Source organism: Carettochelys insculpta, chromosome 26 (assembly GCF_033958435.1).
Source record: "Carettochelys insculpta isolate YL-2023 chromosome 26, ASM3395843v1, whole genome shotgun sequence".
Classification (NCBI taxonomy): domain Eukaryota; kingdom Metazoa; phylum Chordata; order Testudines; family Carettochelyidae; genus Carettochelys; species Carettochelys insculpta.
This window is the reverse complement of record NC_134162.1, coordinates 7,490,630-7,517,699: the sequence shown is the minus strand read 5'-3', so window position 1 is coordinate 7,517,699 and position 27,070 is coordinate 7,490,630. Positions and strand designations below refer to the sequence as shown.

Genomic DNA, 27,070 nt, shown 5'->3' with positions numbered 1-27,070 from the left:
GGCCGGCCATACCCGGAACTGTTTGGCCCCGGCCGGAAGCGCTCTGGGAGAGGCGGGCCGCGAGCGCCGCCATCTTGGGAGAGGCGGAAGAGCGGCCTCCCCCTTGAGAAGGTCGATTGGAAAACAGACCCCTTGCGACGACTTTTTCCGGAGGGCTGTGCGCGCCATCTGGAGAAGGTCAAACCCGCTTCTCCCCCCCCCCAGGGATGCTATGCTGGGGAGGTCAGAGCTTTGCTCCCAAGAAGGGGCAGCACCAGGTGGCAATTTTCTGCACCTGACAGGAGAGAAGTGAGCCGCAGGGAGGGGAGGGAAAGCTGGGGAATGTAGCCCTTTACTTGGTGGAGCCTCGCACCCTCATGGCTGTGCTTCTGGATGCCCATGGGTGCCACGCTGCATCACACCGTGAGCAATGCCATGCAGGATGGCAGTGGGTGACCAAGGCCACATGGGATTGCAGAGGGTGACCAGGCCCTCGTTGCATCACAGATAATGACCAATGCCAAGTTGCATTGCAATTCCACATGGCATCATAGAGCATGAGCGCTGCCCCATTGCAGTGCAGAGGGTGGCTAATGATACGTTGCATTGCCACGGGCCAAGGGCTTTGGTGGGAGGCCCATCATGATGGGAAGTGGGGCTTTGGCACCAGATTGCAGAGTGACATTGAAGGTGGATTTTGCTACTGGGTGACTGGCTGAGACAGCTGTGCTCCCTGACATCATTATGCAACAGCTTCTTTGTACCCTGTGCCATTACTGACCACATTACTCTTTTATGCCACATTTCAGAACAGCAAGCTGATATGCTTGAGGTGTCACCACTGCAATCGCGGGTGCAACCCAGTTTGTCCTCTGAGAAACTGCAAGCTGTCTAAAATGCCTCTGCTTTAGAAACAGACTCTTTTTGCTGTTTTATTTTCTCAGTGAACTAGGTAGCAAAGGAATGTCCCTCATTTCAGGAGAGCCAGACTTGAGCCCTTCAGACTGAAACTATCATGACATCAGTGAAGCCAGAAAATCTTGCTAACTCTGTGCACCTTCCCATACCTGTCACTATGGTTATGTCTACACTAGCCCAAAACTTCGAAATAGCCATTTCGACGTTTACTAATGAAGCACTGACATACATATTCAGCGCCTCATTAGCATGCAGGCGGCCGCAGCACTTTGAAATCGCCACAGCTCGCCGCGGCGCAGCTCGTCCAGACGGGGCTCCTTTTCGAAAGGACCGCGGCTACTCCCAAGTCCCCTTATTCCTAGGAGCAGATGGGAAAAAGGGGACTTTTAAGTAGCCGAGGTCCTTTCAAAAAGGAGTCCCATCTGGATGAGCCACGCGGCGGCAAGCCGCGTCAATTTCAAAGTGCTGCGGCCGCCTGCATGCTAATGAGGCGCTGAATATGTATGTCAGTGCTTCATTAGTAAACTTCGAAATGGCCATTTCGAAGTTTTGGGCTAGGGTAGACACGGCTGCTGTTCATTGACAATGGATGTTAGCAGTACAATGAAAAGAATGGGGAATCTGCCAATATTTGACAGTAATGAAGAGAAAGAGCCCCACCTCTTAACTCCAGCTGTCCTTTCTCAATTCTCACTGCCCCACTTACCTTTCTCCCTATTGAGCCCCCTTTCAGCTTTCCTCAGCAGGTAGATGGATTAATTTAAAGAACAAGGAGTCTGTTAGCACCTTACAGATTACCATTTTATTATGGCATAACCTTTTGTAAGTTGCAACTCCTGTCATCAGACACATGAAGGGAAAGTAAAAGACATAGATAACAGGCATATAGAGATGGGATTGTTACATTAGAGCTATTTTAGTCAGGGTGGATGTGGATAAGATGATGAGAATACCTAAAGTGGAAAATTACTTATGGTAATCAGCAAGCCATGCCAAATCTCCATTTAGATCCAATCTGCTGCTGTCAAATTTGGAAATGAAGTCCAGTTCAGCAGTTTCACATTGCACCATGGTTTTGTGGGTTTTTTTTTGTTTTTGCTTGAGGATGGCAACTTTCAAGTCTCAGAGCTGCATTAGTTTGTAGCTTCACAAACAACAAGCACTTCAGTGGCACCTTAGAGACTAACAGATTTATTAGGCCATAAGCTTTTGTGGGTAAAACCCACTTCTTCATCTAAAGACCCATGAAAACTCATGACCTAATAAATTTGTCAGTTGCTAACAGGTGCCACAGGACTGCTTGTTATTTGTGAAACTTTCACATCTGTAACTATGGCTGTGTCTACACTACAGCGATCTTTTGACAGAAGTCCTTCTGGAAGATCTCTTCTGGAAGAACTTCTTTCAAAAGAGTACATCCACACACAAAAAAGCGACTTGAAATAGTCACCTGTTCTTTCAATAGAGAGCATACATCCCCGACCCCCCGAGTCTTTTAAAAGAATGGGCCAAGGATCAAATCAGGCACCAAGAGGACTGCTCTTTTGAAAAAAAAACCTGAACACCTACAGATGTTTCCTTTTGAAAGCATTCTAAAGAAGGCGCTCTTTCTGAAATGGGAGTGGAAGAGCACTTTCAAATGGAGCACTGTGTTCTTTTGATTTAATTTTGAAAGAATGCTTTGTGTGTGTAGATGCTCCATTGGATATTTCAAAAGAGCCCCTTCTTTCGAAAAATATTGCCACAGACTTTGCTAGTGTAGATGCAGACTACGTGTCCAGGGATATTAAAATGTTTTTTGGGTTACCATTCTTGATGTCTGGTTTGTGTCCACTTAGTCCATAATAAAATAGTTAGTCTTTAAGGTGTTTTTTTAGTTGAAGCAGACTAACATGGCTACCTCTGAATCTCATCATTAATTTATTATATGAACCTGCACCACTGAAGCTAATGAGAGCAGGGGCCAGCCCCCACAGTTGTTGGAGGAGAGAGAATTGATTGACGCATAAAAACCCAGATTTGACTTGAAAATTAAATTTGGCATCAGTCATGTCGAGTAATTGCTTTTTTGCTGTTGAATGTAATAATGTAATCAAAGTGGCTGAAATATTGTTTTATTGGAATGTTTTTTAAAGGCAATGAGGACCTTGTGACTAATACACATGCACAGTGACTACTTAGGAGTTCTCATGATTAGAGTTAGGAGAACCACCAAGTAGTGACCGCCAAGCTGGGTAAAATGAATATGGTAATTACATGATGCTTTTCTGCAGGCAAACATAATGACCTTAGACGTACAGTGCTCCAGCTTGTCATCCTCACAGGTATTCTAGGTGACATTAGCTTGACATTGACGAGGTGCTAGTATGTCAAAGCCTATCATGGTTGATGCCATCAGTACAAAAACATCCTCCTCCTCCTGCCCTCAGTTACACAATTTAGGTTCTTCTTCAAGTTAAGAGGAGACCTTTGAAGCATGCAATACTTCTGTAGGATTACAGTGAACACAGTTGGATGGAACAGCCTGCAGAACCACTTCAGACTCACATTGTGTGATTGGAAGTTGCAACCATACCAACTTTTTCTCTTGTAAAGCTCAATCACTCACGGAAACCGTACAGGATGCGTCTGTTACCTTTGATACTCATTTTGCTCTCATCACTTATTCTAATTTAGGCCCTCAGAACAAGGCTGTCTAGACCTTACTGATTTATTGAAGAAGATGGTTGCAAAATAAACTACAATTTCTTAAACCAGTTAACAAATGCAAACAGCTGCTTAACAGATGGCCAGATGGCCCAGTGAAGACTCTCACTCTATTTTGCTGAAAAGTCTGGAGATGCTAAGCTTTACCTCCTGTATTCACTAACTGAAAAGCACAGTTAACAGCTAATAATTTGAGGCTGTGTAAATACAGAACCAGAACATTCTGCTGTTATTCCATTTCTGCAGGATCAGGCGTTTCAGCTTGTTTGGATGAGCTGAGGCTATGTATGCAGACTGCAAACCCTGCCCAAATGCCAGCTGTTTTAAGGGCACCCATCCCTAGTTCAGAGACCAAGCCACATTCATACCTTACATGAACCTCAGGGGAGTATGCCAAGAATGAGTGTGGCTCACCATTTACAGTTCAACAGATGACTGCCTCTCTTCAAAAACCATCCTGAAATACAAACTCATATTCCTGAAGGCCAGAAGGGACCATCATGATCATCTAGTCTGACGTCTGGCACACAACGTGCTGGGTTTTATTCTGATCACCCTTACATCAGTTTTAATGCTGGTAGGATTCAGATGGTAAGAGCAAAGTTATTTTTAACTTAAGTGAACTCAGAATTAGGCCAACTGCTGGGGTCAACCCGCAGTCCTGCCTCCATCTGTTTTAGGATCATATTTGAAAATGCTCTGCACAAAATGGAGAAATGGTCTGAGATAAACTGAACGAACTCCAATAAGGAGAAACGCAAAGTACTACAATCAGTTGCACACATACAAAATGGGAAATGACTGTGTAGGAAGGAGTTCTGTAGAAACGGCTCTAGGGAGCATAATGGCCCACAAGCTAAATATGAGTCAACAACATGACACTGTTGCAAAAAAAAAGCAAACTCATTCATGGATGCATTAACAGGAGTGTTGCACACAAGACACGAGAAGTAATTCTGCTGCTCTACTCTGTGCTGACTAGGACTCAACAGAAGTATTGTGTCCAGTTCTGGGCACCACATTTAGAATAAGGTGTGGACAAACTGGAGATGGTCAAGAGCAAAGCAACAAAAATGATTAAAGGTCTAGAAAACAGTTACAAGGGAAGGTTATAAAAACTGGGTTTGTTTAGTCTAGAAAAGAGAAGCCTGAGAAGGGTCATCACAGTTTTCAAGTACCTAAAAGGGTGTGAACAAAGAGGAGGGGAAAAATAAATTCTCCTTATCCTCTGAGGGCCGGACAAGAAGCAAAGGGCTTAAATTGCAATAAGGCAGGTTTAGGTTGGACATTAGAAAAAGCTTCCTGTCAGGATGGCTCAGCACAGAGATAAAATGCCTAGGGAGGTTCTCCATCAGTGGAGATCTTTAAAGACAAACCTCTGTCAGGGATGGTCTAGATGTTACTTGATCCTGCCATGAGTACAGGGGACTGGATGGCCACTCAAGGACTCTTCCAATTCAAGTAATGTATGATTCTATGATTTTTTTTTAAAGCTGCTGATTCTTTTGGTCCTGTGAGTGAACCCTTAAGACAGGTTCCATTTCCATGGTAATTATTCTTGGCAGTGGAATGGCAGCAATAGTGAGATAATTACATAGCTACTTATTGGCTGAGTTGACCCATCTCCGTCAGTGAGTAGAGGGTCCCAGAAGTGGCTGGTGAGAAAGGGGCGGCAGGGCGGGGGCAATTTATGGCTCAGTCACTTTGCCCCTAACACAGAGGGGAGGATGAAAATGCCTACATGAGGAATGCAGGAGCCTGACCTTATGCAAGATGAGGCATCCATTCCTGGTGTAGGCCACCCAGTACCCTTCAGTGAAACCCAATCTCTCCTTGAAGAAAACTAGGCCAAGCCATGCCTCATGGAGTGACATGACTGTCCACTTACCCTTGCCAAAGGTGCACAGATACCATGGTGATGGGAACAGTCTAAAATGATAGATGGCTATTTGTGTCTGAGGCTGTAGACTGGCAATATACCGTTGGCAGCTAAGCAGCTGCCTCTTAATTCCCAATGACTCACCCAGAGTGCAGGTTATGGAGGCTGTTGGCACTAACTGTAATTTCTACAGGCCTGTTTCTGTCACTCCTGCACGCATTGTGGGATACCATAGTCCATGAGTAGCCCCACTGATTTCAATGTGGTAACATGCAGAGCGAAGTGCCACCCAGTATTAGAATAGATGGCAGAATCAGGGCCTGGGTAGTTTGCAGAAATGGGCTCTGAACATCTCAAACTGCCTCTTCAGTTTGGACACTCCGTTCCCATTAAAATGAACAGAAACTGGGCCTTCAAGTCTCATGGTAGCTTTGAACACCTATGTTTCAGTTACTGTAGGACAGACCATACCTGAGACTAACACAACCATGTGGGGGAACAGGGAGGAGTAACTCCCTCCACACCAACCTGACTGCACCAGACCTGTCTGGATTGTGGTATCAGCCCAGCTAGAGCTGCTTCTCTGATGCTCCTTACCTGAAGGGAAAGGAAGGTTCTGACTGAGCCGATGGATGTGGTCTCATGGCTGCATCATCCCCTTGCACCTCATGGATTCTGGGGCTAGAGAAAACATATCACACCATGAAAAGGAGTTTAGCAGATTAACCCACACCAATACAAGCAGAACAGGAACTCCCAACCCTGATCCAACCTTGTCTGGTTACATGGTATTTTAACAATCATCCTTCATTACAATTACTCTTCAATAACACAGGATACGTGCAGATTATTTTGCCTTCCTGACACCCTATCATGGATGCACATAGCACAGGTGTGGCTGGAACTTTTCTTATCTCTGGCCAGATCATGTGACATATCCTGAGTCTGCCTGGCTTTCTGAGGAGCATTTAGTTCCTCTTTTTCTTTTGACCACCCTGCAGCTTAGCCAGAGAAAATGTGCTCAGTTTCTTGTGAGGTGAGTTCACAGCTACCCATGTATCAGCTTGTGGTAATGGAGTTTGCTGCCCTGGAAACTGGATGAGCTGCTGCTAGTGAAAAGAATTATTTGAGCTGATGGTGGTAATCGAATGCTGACAATAGAAGGAAAAGGGGGAAAAAAAAAAAAGACCCGACACTTCTAAGCAGCCGGCTGAGATGCTATGCATACAGATGGGTGCAGGAGCTGGCTTTCTGTTTGGGTTCATTACATGGGTGCACATCAGAGGCAGGACACCTGAAGGGAAAGGAAACGTGACTCTGTGCACCAAGCACTCGCAGAAAGGGGAAGGAGAGTTGAAAGGTCCCTGTCAAAACAGATCAGGCCTAGAAAGGGACTGGTGCTGAAAATGACAAGCCTTTATAGCTAATTCAGTGCCTTGACGGAGTGGGTCTTTGCCCACAAAAGTTGATGCCTATGTACATTTGTTAATCTTTGACGTACCACAGGACTCCACACCCTGCAGATGGTAAGGGTTTGAAAATTAACTGTACAAATGCCCACTTCTTACTGCTCTGACCTGCTTCGTGTGTGTCTCTGGAGCCAGATCAGCCAGACAGGGACAAAAGGATGTTCTGTCTGTCTAGCTCCTTCTTAGCATGCAGAGCTATTGGAGAAGGAGCTGGGTGCTCCTCTGGTTTGTGTGTCAGCTGAAGAGTCACGAGCTAAGTCCTGATGGGTGAAGCCATCTTCTGCCCAGGTAAAAATCTGAAGGTGGGGTTTTGCACACCGTAGAGCCGCTCTGGAACTCATGCCTCAGTCACCATCACGATGCCACTCTCAGTCTCCATGGACGTTTCCCCAGGTTGTGGGCTCCACCCTTGGGACAGTGAGATTGTGCCTCAGCCCCATTTCAACCCTGAGGACGAGGCTCAAGTAAATTAGTACAGCCAGAGCAATGTTCCTTCTAATCTCTTCCATCCATAGGCAGAATAAACGTTGTTAGGTGCAACAAGACACATGCTGCACGTGTTCACCACCATACATGCTGCCCACAGTGGGCGATTGTGGGTGCTCTGCTAATCAGCTGGACAGTACCTGAATCCCTCCTGGGTGGCCACCCAAGCGCTCAGCTTACAGGGAATGCTGAGCCTGTGACTCCTTTGGGAAGCCTCCTCTGCACTCTGTAGTGTCCGTGTGTGGCATGGAGCTCTGGAGAAGTCTAGAAATCGGGCAGGTGCAGCCGTGCCCTTGGAACAAATTTAAGATCTACAGGGCTCGGGAACAGAATGTCCTACGACTGAGTTCAGGAAGCACCTCTCCCAGTTCTCCTATCCTTTCGTGTGGGTTTCCTGTCATAGGAGGGAACAGCGTGGGGAAGGCTCTCCGGTTGGTAGAGAACGCCCCATTAAGAACAAGTCGGTCTCCGATCTCATGCTATAAATCTGGCAGGTTAGTTGGCCAGATCCTCAGCTTATGCAAACTGAACTGTCTCCATTGAAAGCTGATTTACACTAGCCAAGGCGTTGGCCCTGAGAGACTGCGCTGTTTTCATTTCAGCCTTGCTGAACACACCACATTTATTATCTTGCCTCCTCGGATTCAGTTACCGGTGATTTCTTAGCATAACTCGCTCTTCAGCAACAATCCCTGCAAACGTCCAGCTACATTAGGCTGATCATTCTGTGGAATGGAAATGTGTGTTTGAATTGCATGTTAATGCTGGCAAGCACTCATGGATACACGTACTGCTATGCGGGAAGAGATTTCACTTCTCTTAAGGGCAGGACTGGCTTTCAAAACACAAAGCACAGAGCACTTCCAAATGCACATGTGTTATTTTGGTACTAACACAGCAGGTATTTAAATGATCCACAGCAATAGCAGAATTTGTGTTAAGTTGGGAGGATAAGATTGGATTGGAATTGGATACTTGTCACTCAGCTGTACCATTTGTGTCCACTATTTAACATCTTCCAGATGTTGAATTTCATGACTGTTCTTAATTGAACAAAAGGCATTTAAGTGCATCCTAATTAATGTTACATTCAAGTGGAATTGACAACTGACACTCAGATGTGTTTGCAAACTAGAAATACACAGGGATTGTTGTGCTATCGCAAGGCAGAAGTGAGCATGGACCATAAGTCGTGTACACTCAGTGTCGTAGCTATGGGTAAAGTGCACCTGTCAGAAAGATGGATCTTCATATAGTTATGGTGTTACCATGATGTGCGATCCAGCTGGAGTTTGTGTTCTGTAGTAAGTCAGAACTTCTGAGTTCTGTTCCCAGCCATGGAAGTGTGTGTCTTCCACGGGGTCAGACAAGGGAGCGGACAGTTAAGGATTCCAGGGTCCTAGTCCAAGCTCTTGAAAGCAACATCCTCCAGTGATTACACCAGGGATGGTCAGTCAGCGGGACTCAGGGGTTTGGCTGTTTGACCTTGAGCAAGTCATTGCCTCAGTTTCCCCATTTGTAAAATGAGATGAAAAGACTTATCTGCATTGACGTGAACGAGGCCTAATTATGTAGCATGTGCCTTATGTCTTGAGTTTCTCAGACAAAAGGTGCTGTTCTATATAACTAGAAAGAATCATGATGTAAAGCCATTTAGAGTCTTTCATGCACTTGGAGCTCATCATCAGTTATTAAAGATGTTGTAAAGAAACAAGTCAATCATTTAATTCAATTGCACATTTTATTAGCTCACATCAGATTGTTTCTCTTTTGAAATGTTTTCCAGATTTAGTATTTCAGAAGTGTAGACTTGTAGTCAAGAAAGGAGCATCACACTGGTCTTCTGATGCTGAGAACATCAGTTAACTGCTAAAAGAGGAAAGAACAAACATTCTTAAGTTTCTGGGATATTAATTATATTCCCAGCCCTTCATAAACCACACATATATTGCCCAGTCCTTTATATATAATGTCCTGCTCTTTATAAGCCTTATACAAGACCCATCTACAGTAGTCAGTCCTTTACATACCATTACCAATCTTTTATAAACCCCACAGAGTTTCTAGTCCTTTACTGGCTCCTCAACACCTACCCTCACTGAATGAAACCAGCTCAGTTCAACTGGCATAGTAATCTGTTAGAAAGGCTGGATGCCTTGTTGCTAGGGTTATTTAAACCTAGACTAGATAAAGCCCCAGATAATTCACTGTAGATAACAAGCCCATACTACTGCCCAACAGCGCATGCATAAATTGATTAAATAACTTACCGTCACAGCATATTTTCTCCTCTAATTTAGGCAGACTAAGGGCCAGGATATCATGAGAGCTGAGAGCGAGGTTTTTGAGTGCTCAGTAACACAACTGGGGTCTGAGTTTTAGAGTTCAGCTCTCATTCAGACACTTAAGTAGAGGCCAGGTTTACAGAGAGCTCAGCACCAAACTCCTTAGAAAATCTGGCCCTGATGGGAGGTGCTGAGCTATTTTGCCAATGTGGTCTAAATTATGGGTGCTGGATTCTACTGAAAATCTCATCTTAAATCTTGTCCCTCGTTGTCGCTCACTGTTTGCTTACTTGCTGGATTGTGCAGTCCTTTTGCATATTGCTGTGCTTTTACTCATGTAGTCCCATTGGTTTTGGGGTGAGCAGGGGTGCAACTTGCATATGGGGACAACAGTGTGAATAAGAGATCCACAATCTGGCCCTATGTCCTTGCTAAGACAAACCCCATTGATTTCAAGGCTAGAGTTTCTGTGCACAGCAACATTCCCCCAAATACCTACAATTTGGGAAAACTTCATCCCTGATTCTGAGCTCTGTTACACCCCTGTAAACAGAATGTGTGTGCTGAAGAGGATGAAGACACCCTGCTGTGTAATTGTTATACTGGTATGATCCATTGCCTGTGGAACACAATGGAAAGTTCCCTTTTTACTTCAGTGGGTATTGGCACAGAAAGGAAAGACTAAATTGTGTTGAGTTGTGCTACCCAAGCAGTTGACTGGGAAGCAGACTGTGAACATAAGAACGGCTACACTGGGTCAGACCAAAGGTCCATCTAGCCCACTATACTGTCTTCCAACAGTGCCCAATGCTAGATGCCCCAGAGGGAGTGAAGAGAACAAGCAGTCATGGAGTGATCCCTCTCCTGTCATCCACTCCCAGCTTCTGACAAACAGAGGCCAGGGACACCATTCCTACCCATGCTAGCTAACAGCCAATGATGCACCCAACCTCCATGAATTTATCTTGCTCTTTTTTGAACTCTGTTAAAGTCCTGCTTTTCCCAATGGCTTCTGGCCAGGAGTTCTACTGGCCTACCATGCGCTGCATGAAGAAAAACTTCTTTTTGTTAGCTTTAAACTTGCTACCCATCCATTTCATTTGGTGACCCCCTAGCATTGTGGCCTCTTGTTTCTCTATCCTCAGGGGAGGAAGGAGCATGAGGTGTCAGGCTGGTGCAGTGTCTCACAGTTCAGGGCGACTGCACCTGAATTTCCCCCATGTGGTCTAGCACAGGCACCCACTCTGGGCTCCTAACTCCTGAGCTGTCACGTTTCTTGGGTGCAGTTGCATGTCTCCCCCTCCTGACGGGGTTTTACCAGACTGCACAGTTCCTGCCTACACTGCGAGTTCCCCAGAAAGTCAGACAGTGAGCAAGCCTCGTTTGCTTCCCCACAGTGGCTAAGAGGAAGGTCATTGATCACAGGTATGAGCTACCACACAGCCCTTTCTAAACAAGGGCATTTTTTCTTAAGGTGAAAGCATTACAGAGAAAACCACAACACAGTGACAGCACCTACCCTCGCTAAAGAGCCTACTGGAGATCACAGCCCTTTCCCATGTCCAAGAAGGGCTCTGGTAGGGATCAGCCTTTACAGTCCCACCAAGCAGGTTTCCTTTGGTTACAAGCTCAGAACAAGAACCCCCATGGATAGAAAAAGTCCTTTCAACCCTTTCCAGGTAGGACAGATGTGTCCCTGGGACAGAAGGTCCTGTAAAACTGATGGATCTGAAAGTAGAACCAGAGTTGCTTTAAACTCAGGCAATTTATCCCAAAGTCTTTTCTTTGTCTGTTGGCCTCTAGCAAATCCAGTCTGCCCAGTACAGGCAAGCCTTCCCAGTGGGTGGGACCTCTCATGAAGTGTTCCGATCTGAGCAAATTTGCCTGTTCATGGATAACAGTAAACAAAATGTCTCATGGGCCACTCATATAACCCTGATGAGCAGCAGGTTGCCCACCACTGTAACACAGTAAGATATCCATAGCATCTCCATCCCTGATACACAGGGCACGTCCCCAACATGCTGACACAACTGCATTGATTGTATTCTGGGGTGGAGACAAAGCTCCACTCACACCTGTGAGGTGGACTGATTGCCCGACGGAGGTTGCTATCACCTCTGCCCTAGTATCCCTAGTAAGGGTTGGATTGTGATCCCTCTTATAGTCTCCATGATCAGCATGCGGGAGAGAGAAAGCTCAAATCTTCAAAGGCAGCTCCCCATCTGGCATTTGTGCTGACCCCTTTTCAAACAGCAGGAACAATGTGTTTGCAAGCCTGTTCCCTGGCCACAGAGGAGGGATGTGAACATGGGGAGAGGTGCCCCATGTGACTGCTTGGAAATAGTGTGGTGTTGCGGCAACAATCAAGAGCCGCACCACGGGATGGGACAGACAATGTGAAGGCCGTTTACCTCCCTTAAGGGTAAAGCATGTCCATGGTGTGGAGGAGAAACGAGTGAGGGAGAACACACGACATAAAAGCCATTCCCAGAATACAAATATCACTTAGGGAGGGAGAGAGGCACAGGTCAAGTTCCTCATGATACCATTTTGAGCGTCCAGCAGCATCTCAGTTAGCAGTTCCTCCAGGACATGTTGGTACTTCTCCAAATGCCTAGCACTGAGCCGAATTCCACTTTCCTCAGGAGCAGTCAGCTGGGAAGGAAAAGATAGTTAACAAACAAGAAAAACAAAGGGCAAGGGAGGCAACTTTGCTGATGTTGAAGAACTAGAGCTCTTCTGCACAGAATTAAGTGCTACTGTTTGCTGGGGTTTTCCCCGACAACTCCGTAGCCAACCACTGAACACTGTAGCATCAGGAATGAGCTGGAAATGCCGTCACGTGGAATGAAGCTGGGCTGATCTGTTCCCCTTTTTGGGGCTTGATCCTCCATCCATCAAATCAGTGGGTGTTTCTCCACTGCCACCAACGAGGAAGAGGGACTGCACTCTCAGTATGGTAGATACTGACATAGACTCGGTCTTCATAAGAGATCAGTGGTCATGAGGGCTGTCCTTGAACTCTTTATTCACTCTTTGGGGTAGTAGGTCTCCTGGAGTTTTAATCCATTGGATCATCTAGATGTTGGCTTGGAAATGTAGGCTGGATGGGACCAGTGTTCCCTGTAAAATGAGTATGTGGGGGGCCACTCAGGAGAGATTCAAAGGCCACCCCAGATGACTGGCAGAGAACTCACAGCTGGCAGCAAGTATTTCTACTGGTGGTGCACATCTACACATCCCTTGGTGCACGTAACAAAATGTATTTTCCTATGGATGGAAAAAGTTAGAGGGAACACTGGATAGGACCCTAGCAGCAAACAGTGTACAGCCTCCACTATTGTCAGAGGCCGTGAAGGGGACAGTGATCCTTGATCTTCGTACGCCCCCATGTTGCAACTCTGCCTCAGACTAATGCTATTGACTCCAATGCCTGAGTAAGAGCTGTAAGATGAGGAACATTTCTGCATCCAGCACCTCAGGCCATCTATTCCTTGGATGTGACACAAGTAACTGGAATTTCCACTGCCAGCATGTGACGACGTGGGTCTTTGCCCATGAAAGCTTATGTGCCAATAGATCTGTTAGTCTATATGGTGCCAGAGGACTTCTCATTGTTTTTGCAGCTACAGACTAAAATGACTACCCCTCTGGTACACGTAATTGGTGTTTCTCAGGCCACGGCTGTAGCGGTGCGCGTGTCACATACCAGAATGCGCCTGGCATTTGATGTTTAATATTGAGAATACATAGTGTTTAGACACAAATACTAATTTTTTTTAAACCCCAGTTTTGGAAAAGCAGGCATGTTAGTTCATGTCCTGGCCCAATTCCAGCTCAGCTAGACTTGATATCCTGCCAGGTATACTTACCCTGGATCCACATGCTTTCTCCTTTCTCTTTGTCGGTGGTGAAGAATAGCCGTGCTTCCAACCTAGAAATGACTGCACTGACTGATGGGTGAAACAATCCTGGGGCTGTAACTGAGGAGCCCAATTTTCTAATGTGGGTGACTGAGCATGCATCCCTCCAAGAGCTCAGATCAGCTCAAGGTTCCTCACCAAAGGCTCTGAAGCAAACTAAGCAGTTATTGGATCAGAGGGAAGGTCCCCTCGTGAATAACTAACTGGTTTAAAAGACAGGAACAAGCAGTCAGTTTTCACAATGGAGAGAGGTAAATAGAGATATGCCCCAGGGATCTGTGCTGGAACCAATGATCTGGAAAAAGGGCTTAACAGCAAGGTGACAACATTTGTAGATGATACATAATTACTCAAGCTAGCTTCATGCAAAGCAGACTGCAAACAGTTATAAAAGGATTTCATAGCACTTGGTGATATCATTGGTTAACAAAATGACAGATGAAATTCAATGTTGATAAATGCAATTTGGAAACAATCTCTACAATACATATGAAATGAGAGGGTGCTAAATTAGCTGTTACTACTCAAAAGAGAAATCTTGGCATCATTGTGGATACTTCTCGGAAAAAATCCACGCTATGCACACTAGCAGTTAAAAAGTGAACTGAGTGTTAGGCACCATTAGAAAATAAAATACCAGTAGATTTTTCACCATCAGTGTGCCAGGCTGGGTAAGTTGACTCAGGAGCAAAACTACTAAATTTCCAGACAGTTTTGGAAAGCTACAGTGCACCCTGCAGTAAATGTGGTCAAAATCTGGGTCTAGTTTATAAGCCTTGGATAGCATCTTCCTGAGAGCCTGCACTTCCTGAGAGCCTGCTAGTGGCACTCGCTTATTGTCCTCTTATTGCAGAAACCACCAGAACCTAACAACAGCGTACACATGAAGCAAAGCCTCATCTGTTTGCATCTGGTCAATGGACATTGTTATTGGGCATCCCACTGTGCCCGTGCGGTTTCCTCAAAGACTTTAGGTTCCCCGCACCATTCTCCTCACCTTGATGATCTCGCCGTTGGCCACATCCTCTGTGGAGAGCTCAGTAACATCTCTCCCTTCCGATCGCTTCTGCAACATCAGCGATTTCTTCTGCGCTTTGTTCCTCTCTCTCTCCTGGAGCTACGGGGCAAGGCACAGTAAAGGACAAACACCCAGGATCAGGGCACTGTTCCAAGGGCCACTGGAAGAATGGCTGCTTGTTCAACAACAGGCGAAACACCTTGCAGTAGTGTCAATGGAGCAGCTCCATGGCTGAGAGGTGGTCGGGGAGGAGAGCCCCCCAGCACAAAGCTGAGTTACTTGGGGTAAGCACCAGGGGCAGGATTTGGGTGTGAGTTTGCAAATAGGAATTCTCTTCCTTACAAATCCCCTGCTCCCTTTGCACTGACTATCTTTTACAGGTGACACCCGGTCCTTGTGGCTGGTGCCACTCTGACATGACACCAGCTGTCTTTGCATGGACATGGGCATGTTATCAAGCCCCTCCCCTGGTAGATGAAGGGTGCCAGCTAGTGTATGCTTCAGCTACAAGAGCTGCAAAAATGACCAGGGCATTGAACCAAAGAAACCAGAGAAACCTACTGAGTTATCCTTGGTCCATCCCCTGGGAACCAGTACTGGATTATTCCCTGCAGTCCTGATCCAGTGCCTATTGGAAAGGCTCCCATTGATGTCAATGGCCACTGGGTAAGACCATATTCCAAGGACAAAGAGCCAAGGAGCAGGTAACCTTTGGGTGGGCCCTGGGCTCAGGTCAACCTTTCAGTTCACAGTTTAAGGCCTTATGAGGTGACACTGTAGAACAACAATGGGCAGCCCAGGCTAGTGAATGGGCCACATGAGTCACCCTCCTTTGTCTCAGTGGCCTTCAAGATTACAGAGGGAGACATCTGAACTGGAATTCATTTGCAAGTTTGACATATTTAAATGGGGCTTAACAGAGATCTTGATTATCTCACTTATTACATGGACAATTTCCTCAGCTTTGATATTGTCTAGAATCACACACATCCCACGTAATGTACTTCTTCCACAGGTCCTATGAATGAGAAGTGATTCCCCCTCCTCTCTTTGCTCCCCCTTCCCCCACCAATTTTTGCTCCAAATCTGAAGTGGTTCTTTTCCATAAAAGCTCATTACCTAATAAATAAAATTGCTAGTCTTTAAGGTACTACAGGACTGCTTGTAATAGTTTTTTTTGTTAAGTTACAGACTAACACAGATAACCCTCCGAGACAAGTAACCAAGATGGTCTCCCGTGATAGGGAAGTTTTCCACACTGCACTTGTGTCCCTAGAATTTGCAGGGTGTGCTAATAGCAGTACTCTGACTGGATGTAGGGAGACCGTGCGGCTCAGCAATCAGCACACACCTTCCTTCACGTGCCCTTGCTTTACATGCATGTCACTTTACTAATACCGATAGGGAAAAACGAGATGGAAACCGATGGAACAGGGCAACCCTTCACATAGGCAGTGGTGAATAAAATGTCTTACAGGCCACACATAGAACCCCGATAGGCCCTGCATGCAATCTGTGGAGCACAGGTTGCCCGCTGCTGCAGTAAAAGGTGAGCTCTTTGATCAGCTAAGAGACTCGGATGTGTCCTGGTGGCCAAAGTAGTACAGAAGCTGAGTGGATTGAGCTTGGATTTAGGTATTTCTGACTCTTAAACTTGGCACTGCTGGCACCCTAACCCCATGTGACCCTGAGGAAGTCCTGTCAGCTCCCATATTTCCATTTCCCCATCTGTAGACTAAACAGGGGCACTCAGCAGCCTTGCTGAAGTGGCAATGACATTTAATTAGCTTATGCCTAACCAGCCTGTTTGCCCATGTCAGGCACCTCATTTGTGCCATGCGTTGTCAATAGGCCCTTCTGGGACACGTCGTGTTGTCCCTTTGTGATAGATGCAGTAAAATCTCTCTTCCACCCAAACCCCAGGAGAGCAGCAGGAATCAAGAGGGGTTGAGAGGTTTTAGGGATAATAGGGTTGGGAACATACACAGTGGTCGGGGGGGGGTGTTGCTCAGGGCAGGGTGTCTGTGGGAGGTGGACACATAGTGATGTTCTATCTGCTACACTGAATTTTAAAAGGGGGATTTTGAGAATGAGTGAGCCAGACTTTGGATGGATGGATTTGGATGAAAAATAAGGACTCCCCTTTCGCCCTTAGGGTACCCTGAGTTTTGATGGACAAGTGCGACAAGATGGACAAGTACATTGCAAAAGTTCACATCATTTTCATTGTATAAGCCAGTGCTGAGACACTGCAGGGAAGCTTTCATGGCTGCTTCCCATTTCTTATTAATTGGTCTTCTTATTTAACTGGATCCACATAATTTTCCTGTTCCTCTTATAATGGTGCAGAATGGCCATGCTCTGCCCAAGAAGCAGCTGCATGGTCACTCAGCAGAGACACCCAGGGAGGAATAGGCCATCTCGTCTCATTCTTAGACAGGGTGAAACATGCTGGTCCCACAGAACTATTGCTAACAGTGTTAGTGGGGCTGGGATTTGACCCTTGGTATTTCCAGGATGAAGAACAGGCAGGAGAGTATATGGGAAGCTTGTCTGTTCTGCGTTTTCAGGGCTGTCTGCTTGGCACCTTTTCAGCAGCATCAGTTTCACATCAGAAGAAAAAAAGATTTTCCCCCACAACTGAAGTCTATTTGGTGTACAGTTAATTATTTGTTTGAACAAAGAGGCACAGCCAAATAACAGGAGACTGCAGCTTCTCCATGATCTACAGAGTCAGTAGCAACGGTAAAAATAAAAATGTTAAAGAATATCCATGACTGTAAACTGGCCTTCTGTTTCCACTATCTTGTTTTACATTCAGTAGGATTTTGGCTCTTGCAGTCTAATCCTGAGCTTTGGGGAATGGCCATCACGCACAGGCCTCTGTGGGATTAGTGAATAAAGTGCTCTCAACTTTGAGAATTTTGTAAGTTGCCCTCCCACCCACATAGGTGTTGCATGGGGGGGGGTTGGGGTGCATAGAGCAGGTGGCTCAAAGCATAAGAGAAATGGGTCTGCTGCTCTCAGTCAGAACCTTTGTGGATGACAAAGGTATCATCTGGATATATTCTCATTCAATTAATTCCCCCCCACCGCAGGAGCCTCAGGTATTAGTGCACCTCTCAGTACCTCCTGGCCTCTGCCTGTGGCACAGATTAGTTTAGTCCCATGAAGGCTGTGATGCTTTGATCTAATTCTGGTGGCTGGGAATGGCATGGAAGTGACTGGGTTGTGCATAGTGGCCTCTGATTGACAGGTGGTCAGACTACATCTCAATCTACATCTATGAATCTCCGACTGTCAACATCATGCAACCATCAAACCAGCACACACTCTGCTCAGAGGGTGCAAAGGGCTGGTACAGCATCAGCCTGGCACTGGAGGGAGCATGAAAAGGGTGCATCTTTCTGCACCATGCCGGGGCACCCAGCCACTGTGGTATGGTTCTCAGGGGGTTACCTGCATCCGCTCAAAGTCACTGCGAGTGAAGAAAGCCAGGTAGCCTTCAGTCTGTTCAGCCAGCATGGCCACCACATACACCACCAGCAGAGAAGCCACCACCTTTCTTGAAACCATCATGGTGTAGGAAAAGCCTGAGCAATACAGGAGAGGGAAGGTCAGTGCAATGCACAGCAGTTCAAACAACGTCCGGACCAATGAACCCCACCTAGACAGGAATAACCATGTGTTATAGTTCAACCCTTTCTGGGCCAGAACTTTGACTTCAATAAGCAATTTTCTTTGGCCTTTATTCCTGATCAATAGCGATAGCCTTCATCATTCCTCTCCCAGAAGTTCTCATCACCGACATGGGGTATTGAGTGACGATCTAACATCCCCTCCAGGACCTGACCTCCAGCTAATGGCCTGGTGTTAAGACTGATAAACATCTGGCAATCACAACCCACATGTGGTCTACCCCCAGACTAGGAGATTTGGCAGCTGAGGATTCTTATCTGGGGCAAAAGGCACAGTGCTCCCAGGAAGCACTTGGGTAAAGATCTCTGGGTTTGCTTACATCTGCTTTGCACAGGACAGAGCTGGGAAACTTGCATTGACTGGGAAGCATCTCTCAGTTTATACAGAAGTGAAAATGGCATTGGAGTCTCAACATTTTCACTCAGATTTTGCACGGGGGAGTGCTCTCCTGGCAGCTGCCCTGCGGCTGGAAAGTGATCTGGAAGGAATGTTTCACCCAGAGTCCCCAGAACCCTGCATTGTGGAACAAAATGATTGTCTCAAGGTTAGGGCTGAGATTCCCAGAAGTGACTGGTGATTTCAGGGGCCCAACCTGAGACAACTGAAAGGGGCTTGTTTCCAGTGGGCTCAGCACTGCCTGCATGTCAGCCCTCTTTGTGCTGGGCACCTGCAATCACTAGCTGCTTTTAAAAATCTTGGTTTAAAAACGTATAGAACAGGGGTCAGCAACCCCCAGCAGGGCTGCCAAGAGTGGCACGTGAGCAGATTTTCATTGGCACATGAGGCGGGAGCTCAGCCTGCCCTTCTCCCACGTGCAGCTGGGAGCTTGCTCAAAGCCAGGCCGGTAAAGCTCTGCATCTTAATTTATTTATTAATGAAGCTGTTGTTTGTAGGAGTAGGAGTGACTTTAAAAAGTCTCTGGCCTCGGACTGCACTTACAGGTCAAAAGCTCAAATTTCAGCACTCCGCCTCGGAAAGGTTGCTGACCCCCCCGGTCTAGAACAACTGCCAGCACAACTTGCCCTGAAATGTTAAGTGTGCATTTGCGTGTCTCTAAGTAGAAGGCCCTTGTGCATGACAAGAACAATTTCCCCACCTTTGATATTTGCAGGAGACGTGTCTAATTTAATTTGCTTCATTGACCGGTCCAACTAGTGACAGGCTACTTCTCATCTTCCCCCTGCTCCTCCTGCTACATAAACCTGGATTCTGTTTTCCTCTCCATTTCCCTCTGATGACATGGGTTTTACCCACAAAAGCTCATGACCAAATACAATGGTTAGTCTCTAAGCTGCAGAGCAGGCAGAGGACAGCAAGGCTATTGCTACAAGGGGCTGTGAAGGCGGAAGAAGGCTGCAGCCAACAGGAGACTCCAAGTCAGCATGAATCCCATGCCATTGGACCGGGGCCTCAAGGATTGTCTGGTGGCTGCAGTGCAACAGTCCCCCCACGTTAAGAGAAGTCACGCACAGGCGTCTTCCTCTGCTTACTACTCTCCTAAACTTAAGCTCTACAGCGAACAGCAACGGGAAAAACAGGATTGCTTCTAATTAGAATGACATCCTGGCAAGGCGCCCACACCCACTAAGTTCCCCGCGTTGAGAGGGTTGTGACATCTGTACCATCTCCCTTTTGGCAAGCAGAGTCTGGAACTGTGCCAGATTTTGACAGGCTGCTTTGACTCTGCATCATCCTACAAGGCACAAAAACTCATCTGAACCTGCAGCAGCTATGACTGACGGCAGCCCCATCTTCTTCATAGGTGGGACATGAAGCTGATTAGTCTTCTGGACTCCTGCCTCTAGAATGCAACAGTTTTAAGCTTTGCATCAGCAAGGGACCCACTTGTTCATTGGACCATTAACTTTGCTGAGACGCCTTGCCTGTGTAAGACCCTTGCTGGACTGGGGCCTTCCTCAACAAGGAGGCAGCTTCATTTTCTGAGCCAGGACCACTTCCAAGCACCTCTATGCAGTTCAAGCCATGGTCCTCTTGACTCCCAAGGAGCTGGGAGCTGGCAGATGACCACAGAAAAGGATGGGGGACAAGGGAAATCCTGCCTTTAGACAGTGAAAGGGAAGGTTCCACAACAGCTCTGCCTAGAACTCCTCCAACAGACTCCGGTTTATGTGCCTGTGTCCGAGAAGCAGGTTTTGACATAACACCAGTTTTTTGCACTTTAAGCCGTCTATACAGCACTTGATGAATGCTGGGGTGATGCTAGCTGGATAATTAATAATTAATAAAAAGGTCTAATATAACACTTTGTATTACGGACCTAGAATGTAAGCTCCAAAGATTTCCAAGTGCTTTACTCCATTGTCCCCATCTTACAAATGTGATTTTTCATTTTGAAATGATTTTGGGGTTCAGTTAGAAAAGAATGCCTGACCCTGGACTTGATTCAGTCTAAACCTCCCTCTCCCTGAATCTTCCTTCACGGAGCATTCTGTGAAACATTTCATTTCCTGCTTCCATTGGGAAAGAACCTACGCTTGGACACCTCCAGACCCTTTATGAAATGGAAGGTCCATCCTCCTGACAGTGATAGTGCCCCCTCTCAAACCCCTGAGCTTTGACAGTCCATTGCAGCATTATCACAAGCTGACACAAAGACACTCATCACTTACCTACACAGTGAAGCAACCTCCCCTGGCCACTCAGGACCTTCTGGTCTGTCCTCTGTGCTCCTGCTCTCTCTCTTAGCCCTTTATAGCCCCAACACAAGCACCCAGTTACATCACTAACAACTGATGCTGCCTGTGGCTTCCACAGAGACAGTCCCTGGATACTTGGGGTGCGTGGAAACGGCTATGTTGCGCAGGCAGCAACTTCTTCTGCAAGGCTTTTTTTGTAAGAGAGTTCCCAGCTTCCAAGAAAAGTCATTCCCTTCCCCGACAAATGGCTGTTGTCAGAATGACTCAGCTGCTCTGAGAGCTGTCCTCACCAGGGTAGTAATCTTAGCTCAGGGGTCTTGGTAAGAAAACCATCTCAACGACTTGCACAGCCACACACCCCACTGCACTGTTTTGCACTGCATGGGTAGGATTACTCCTAGGCTGGCTCCCATCCTCTGATCACCTAGGAAAGCAATGCTTGTGTGAGGTCAGCATGAATGAAATCCTGGACCACCTAAGACAATGGCAAAACTTTCATTCTCGCTGGAGGATTTGGTTCTATGAAAAGACCCTGTGTGTCCAATTCAGAGCCAAGCTATACCTCTTGCCAAAAGGGAAGGTTACGGCAATGAACTGGGACTTGGGACACCTGGAACACATACCAGGCTCTGCCACAAACTCCTTGTGTGACCATGGCCACGTTGCTTAATCATTGTGTGTCACAGCTTCCCCACCTGCAAAAGAGGGGTAATGAGCCTTCCTTTCTCCCACCTTTTGCTCATCTGGTCCATTTATCATGTGATCACTTTGCAATGGGGGCTATCTCTGAGTATGTGTCTGCACAGCACCTAGCACAATGAACTCTGGATCTTGACTGGGGGCTGCCAATGAAACCGACATGCAAACAATAACAGTGATACCACTGAAATAAATATAATTCAGGATAAAATGTTACAAATGCATAGATTTAAAGTAATGAATGACCTAGAAGAAAGTAGAGTTAATTATCAAAATAATAAGTAAAGCTTTACATATTTAATCTATCATCATCATTCATCCCAAAGTACTGAACAGACAGCTTGAACCTTTTTAAGTAGTCCAGGAGGTTTGTCTATCTATCTATATGGTTCCTGTTGCCAAAATATTTGGGTCACTCCCAGTCTACAATACATTTAACCTTCCAAGACTCCTTTGTGGTCGGGCAGTTCTGATATCCCCATTTTACAGTTGCGGAAACTGAGGCAAGGAAACTGATTTGCCCAACGTCTCACAGGGCGTCTGTGGCAGAGCAGGGATGCAAATACAACCCTCTCTAGCCTTGGCTAGTGCCTTAACCACTGGCTCATCCTTCTTCTCTAGATTCCATTACACATACTCAGATCCTGTCATGCTGCAGCACCTTGTGTTGTCATTTACTCCTGTGCAAAGGAGATGCAAAGTGAATGTAAGATGCTACCAGGCCAGAATTGTGGCATTTTACACCCACCATGCACCGGTGTAAATGAGGACAGGATGACGAGCAACAGAGAAGCAGGCCAGTCAATTGCCTTGCCAGCTTATAAAATCCCAAACAAGGCTCATTTCGTCCACCATTGAAATATGGCTGCATCTAGGGGAAAAAGAAATCAGCTTCTTTAGGGCCTGATCTCAAACCCACTGTGGTCAATATCAAGATTCCCGTGGACATTGGGTCAGCCCTCCATGGCACACTGCACAAAGTTTAGGCCCAGACTGGAAGAATATCTTGCCCTGCAGAACGGCACAACTGTGGGGCCAGTGTCATATGATTGGGGTCACTGGGTGGAAGCCGGTGGCTCTCCTGAAGCTTCCACGGTGTTGGCCAGGTCCTCGCTGTCACATCTCATCTGCCTGCTGACAGCTTACAAGGAAACCCAAAAATAAAAGATACTGAAACAAAAGGATAAACAAGTAGGCAAATGCATTAAATCCTACTCTGTTTAACGGCTTTCTAGCATGCTGCATCTGTTGTTTGAAGTAGCATTCCTGCCTTTCTCTGCATACTGAGCACCAGCACGATTTGCCAGGTACAAGCTCTGTGTGTGAGAGAATGGAGGGAGTCGTGAAACAAGTTAATTAAATGTTTTTCCTTTTCTGTTCTCACTACAGCTGGTCAATACAACAGCTACAAACTTTGGAGCCTCACCTGTGTTTTACAATAGGTCCCCTGCTGTCATCTCAATCAATAACTCTCCATTTGGTCCAAAACACTGCTGGAAAAATGTGCCAGTAGTTAAGATGCTTCCAAGATCCCGCTGTATTTATTACAGCTTATCATGGGGCCAGCAATGAGGGTGCAGCTGTAAAACTCCATGAGAGGTCAAATAGCTTTTTTCCCCAGAGACCATGTGTGCATTGTGGGCCAAGGGAAGCTATCACTCATTCTTTTCTTCCTAAATAATAGGTGAGAACCCATTTGACACTGGCTTTCCTTTCAATTGAATTTTCATTTTTGATGGTGATGATGGATGCAGCTGACGAAATTGCAGAGGAAGTTGGGGAGTGGCAAAGTAATTACCAAGAAAAGCCCCTCTTTCCAAGGGCCAAATGTGCACACTTCAAGCCCTTTTACCAGGACAACGTGGCAGCTTGTCAGCAGGCCAGTTCATCAGCAACGAGATTTCCTTCTTCAAAGGAACAACCTTTAAAATAGGCAAGACGACCATAGAATTAATTAGATTTGCATTAAGTGGGTACTAGCAGTCAGGTTCTCATCTGGAGGATGAGGCCCCATTTACCCATGTAACAAGATATAGCTCCTCTGAAATTGCAGGTTGATGGCACCTCAGATGGATGCACCTGTGCTCCTTTAAGCTAGTTAGAAAGGCTAAAGATAGGCATGAAGACAGGAAGAGAGAGGTTTCAGAACAGAGTGCATAACCCTACCTGGAACAGTGCTTGCATATACGGAACTTAGAAATAAGGGGACAACTCTTTTGGCTTCAATAGAACCTTTGCCTAGATTTGGGGCAGCGACTGTTAGTGGGTTCTATATTTGTACAGCACCTAGCACAACAGAATTCTGCCCCAAGACTGTGGTCTCCAGCTGAGGATCTGTATTATAGCATCTTACAGGAGAAGTATAAGCAAAAAGGAAAACACCCACCCAGGCTATGGGCTTCAATGACTCAAAAGCTGCCCGCCCTCTAAGATCTCTTCCTTGCAGGGAGCAAAGTGACAACAGGGACTGGAAGCTAAAAACATGCCAAACTGCTTGTGTGGATAAAATAGGCTCAAAATTAACCATATCGTGGGGGTGGTTTTAGCAGAGAACAGGCAGTGTCTGTCCACTCTCTGGAAATGTATTTCAACTGTAATGTCCAGCGATACTGGCAACATTAATTCCTCAGGTCTGCAGCACTGAACTCTTGTTGCAAAGTTCTGCACCCCTTTCCCACCCAGGCCCTTTTCATGTTGTGCTTGGAGTGTTTATGGCAAGATAATTGCATACAAACAGGACAGGAAAAGCCAGCTGTGGGCTGTTTGAATTTCACCTTTAGGGAAAAGCAGTGACCCAATCTGACTGCAGTGGGATGTGAATTTACAGTGACTGGATATCCTCAATCTGTCTGTAACGTTTGTATAGGTTTTACTAGAACGCTCCAGACTGGGGGAAGATGTGGGCCAAAATTTAAGCCCCCTAAAGTGGCAGAAAATGAGTCAGTTAAGTCCATCTTTGGATACCGGAATGAGCAGTGTGACATTCAGAGCGCTGCACTCGCTTCATCTCCCATCCCCTTCAATGGGAGTTCAGAGCATTTGGAAGTCAGGCCCATTGACTGGGATGAAGTGGGCTTCTTCTGAGGCACCCAGGTTTGAAAGTCTCGGTCTGATAGAATTAGAGCAGGGATCGGCAATCCCTGGCATGCGTGCCAAGAGCAGCACATGAGGCAGGAGCTCAGCCACACCTCTCCTACCCCATGCAGCCAGGAGCTTGCTCAAAGCCAGGCCGCCCCTGGATTCACAAAGACCAGCTAATGCTACTTTAATGCTGAAGCTCTGCCTCTTAGTTTATTTATTAATGAAGCTGTTGTAAGTAGGACTGTTAATGACTTTAAAAAGTATCACCAGCACTCAGGCCGGTACATAGAGATCAAAAGGTCAAACTTCAGCAGGCCAGCTTGGAAAGTTTGCTGACCCCTGCATTAGGCAACTCATGCTCCTGGTTTGTCCTGTGCTCTCCAGATTCTTACTTGGCTGCATCACCAAGCAGAAGTGTCATCTACAAGCATGGAGGATTATTAACATATAAAATGCCCATGGGAAAATTCAGTAAGTTTTCTTAATATTAGAGCTATATAAATATTTGAAATTCATAGAACACATGCTAATTTGTGGCATAAATATTTTAAAAGCACAGACTTAAACTCATGTTCCCAAACCCTCCAAGTACACTGGTTAAATTTCTTCCAACTTGTCAGGTGATGTAATTCATGTTAATTCACTGATGCATAGCAGGGATGGGAGAAAGAATCAATAGTGGGATTAAACTCCTGCTGATTTCAGACACCGTTTCACACTTCTGCTTCTAGCAGCAAACAGTGACACCATAGATTAGCAGGCAGTGTATCTGTCATGGTTTCTCTCTCTCTCTCCACAGCATCTTCCCCTGGTTTACATACCACATCCAGAACGCCAAGAGCCTAATCACTGGGAGTTTCCCCACTGACTGCAGTGAGCTGTGTATTGGGCTCCCACAGCAGCTGAATCAAAGCTACGTATGAATGGATACCAAAAGAAATAGTGGGCGTAATTTTGAATCAGCTGCCATCGTAGTACCTGGCTGTGGAAAATCCATTTTAAAGCCAGCAATCCCAGCTTCAGCTTAAAGCAGAAATCTGTTTAACCCTTACAGACAATGTTCCCTCTATTGCTCCCATGCACAGAATACATTTTGTTATGTGCACCTAGTCATGTGTCTGTGCACCATCAATAGAAACACATACTGCCGGCTGTGGGTGCTCTGCTAATTAGCTAAGTGGCCTATGAATTTATCCTAGGCAGCTGCCCAACTGCACAGCTTAAAGTGAACACTGCTTACAGCCCTGGTATTCCCAGGTTATTACAAACCTAGAGCTTGTTGCTCTACCAGGGACTCATTCAACCAGCCACCCTGCTAATGTGTTATGTGCCAGCAATGCACCTCTGCTGTGTACATCAGACAAGCCGGATTTCTCTAAGCAAAACAATAAATGGACACAAATCAGACATCAAGAATGGTAACATACTAAAATCAGTAGGAGAACACTTCAATCTCCCTGGACAGTCAGGAAGAGATTTAAAAGTGGCCATCCTTTACAAACAACATTTCAAAATCAGACTTTATAGTGAAACTGTAGAGCTGCAAATTTGACACTATTAATCTGGGTTTGAATAGGGACTGAGAATGGCTGGCTCATAGCAAAAGCAATTTTTCCTCTCTCAGTATTCACACCTCCTCACCAATGGTCAGGACTGGACTTGATAACTTTTCAAAGTCCCATCCCATTCTGTGCCTTGCACCCCCTCTACTACATGCATTGTAACCCTGTAGCTTTGAAAATTTCAAGGATGTGGCAGGAATTAGGCCACATGGCACATTATCAGTGTTTCAGGATAACTGCAGATGTATTCCTCCTCTGTGGTCTCTCAAGGGCACTCACATAAGGTTTCTGGTTCCTAGCCATCACCTCTCATGGGTGGAGACCTGTCTCTCCCTCTTACCCAAGGCTGCACAGCTCCCTATCTTACACTGGGATCCTCAGCACGTCAGACTGCCTGTAATTGCTTTCTCCCCAAGGACTATCCACAGTCTGTAGCCAGCAGTTACTATACCTGTTTGTTCTCAGCAAGCACATTGATGCTTAAGGTAAAAAATATTACAGAGGAACCATGCAAAAAACCCACCAACAGATCCCATAGGGCTGCTAAAAGCTCACCTGAGGTTACCTGCCAGTCTCATGGGGACTTAGCAGGCCAAAGTTTTTCTGATCCCTTTTGTAAAGCTTGAGCCCTAGGACTGAACGGCCTGTCTGTCTGCAGGATCAGAGAGAGGCTGCATGTCAGTTTAAATCCAGCCTCTGTATAATG

The 27,070-nt window shown here is 46.2% G+C and overlaps 1 protein-coding gene across 1 annotated transcript; it reads right to left on the bottom strand.

Annotated features, from left to right (window-relative positions):
- Positions 1 to 12,230: 12,230 nt before the first annotated feature.
- MLN (motilin) lies at positions 12,231 to 18,251 on the bottom strand. The gene is made up of 3 exons (XM_074977252.1): positions 18,126 to 18,251; positions 14,646 to 14,759; positions 12,231 to 12,380 (listed from the first exon to the last, which is right to left on the bottom strand). Exons 1-3 carry the CDS (start codon positions 18,243 to 18,245, stop codon positions 12,231 to 12,233), a joined length of 384 nt encoding a protein of 127 aa, XP_074833353.1. The 5' UTR covers positions 18,246 to 18,251.
- Positions 18,252 to 27,070: the final 8,819 nt, after the last annotated feature.

What these genes read in the sequence shown, in the direction of transcription:
- MLN (XM_074977252.1), bottom strand. Translation starts at nt 18,245, where the DNA reads ATGATGGTTTCAAGAAAGGTGGTGGCTTCTCTGCTGGTGGTGTATGTG. An exon ending in GTGACTTTGAGCGGATGCAG is followed by an intron (nt 14,760 to 18,125) that starts GTAACCCCCTGA and finishes CCGTAGCTCCAG; the next exon opens with GAGAGAGAGAGGAACAAAGC. An exon ending in CCAACGGCGAGATCATCAAG is followed by an intron (nt 12,381 to 14,645) that starts GTGAGGAGAATG and finishes TTTCCTTCCCAG; the next exon opens with CTGACTGCTCCTGAGGAAAG.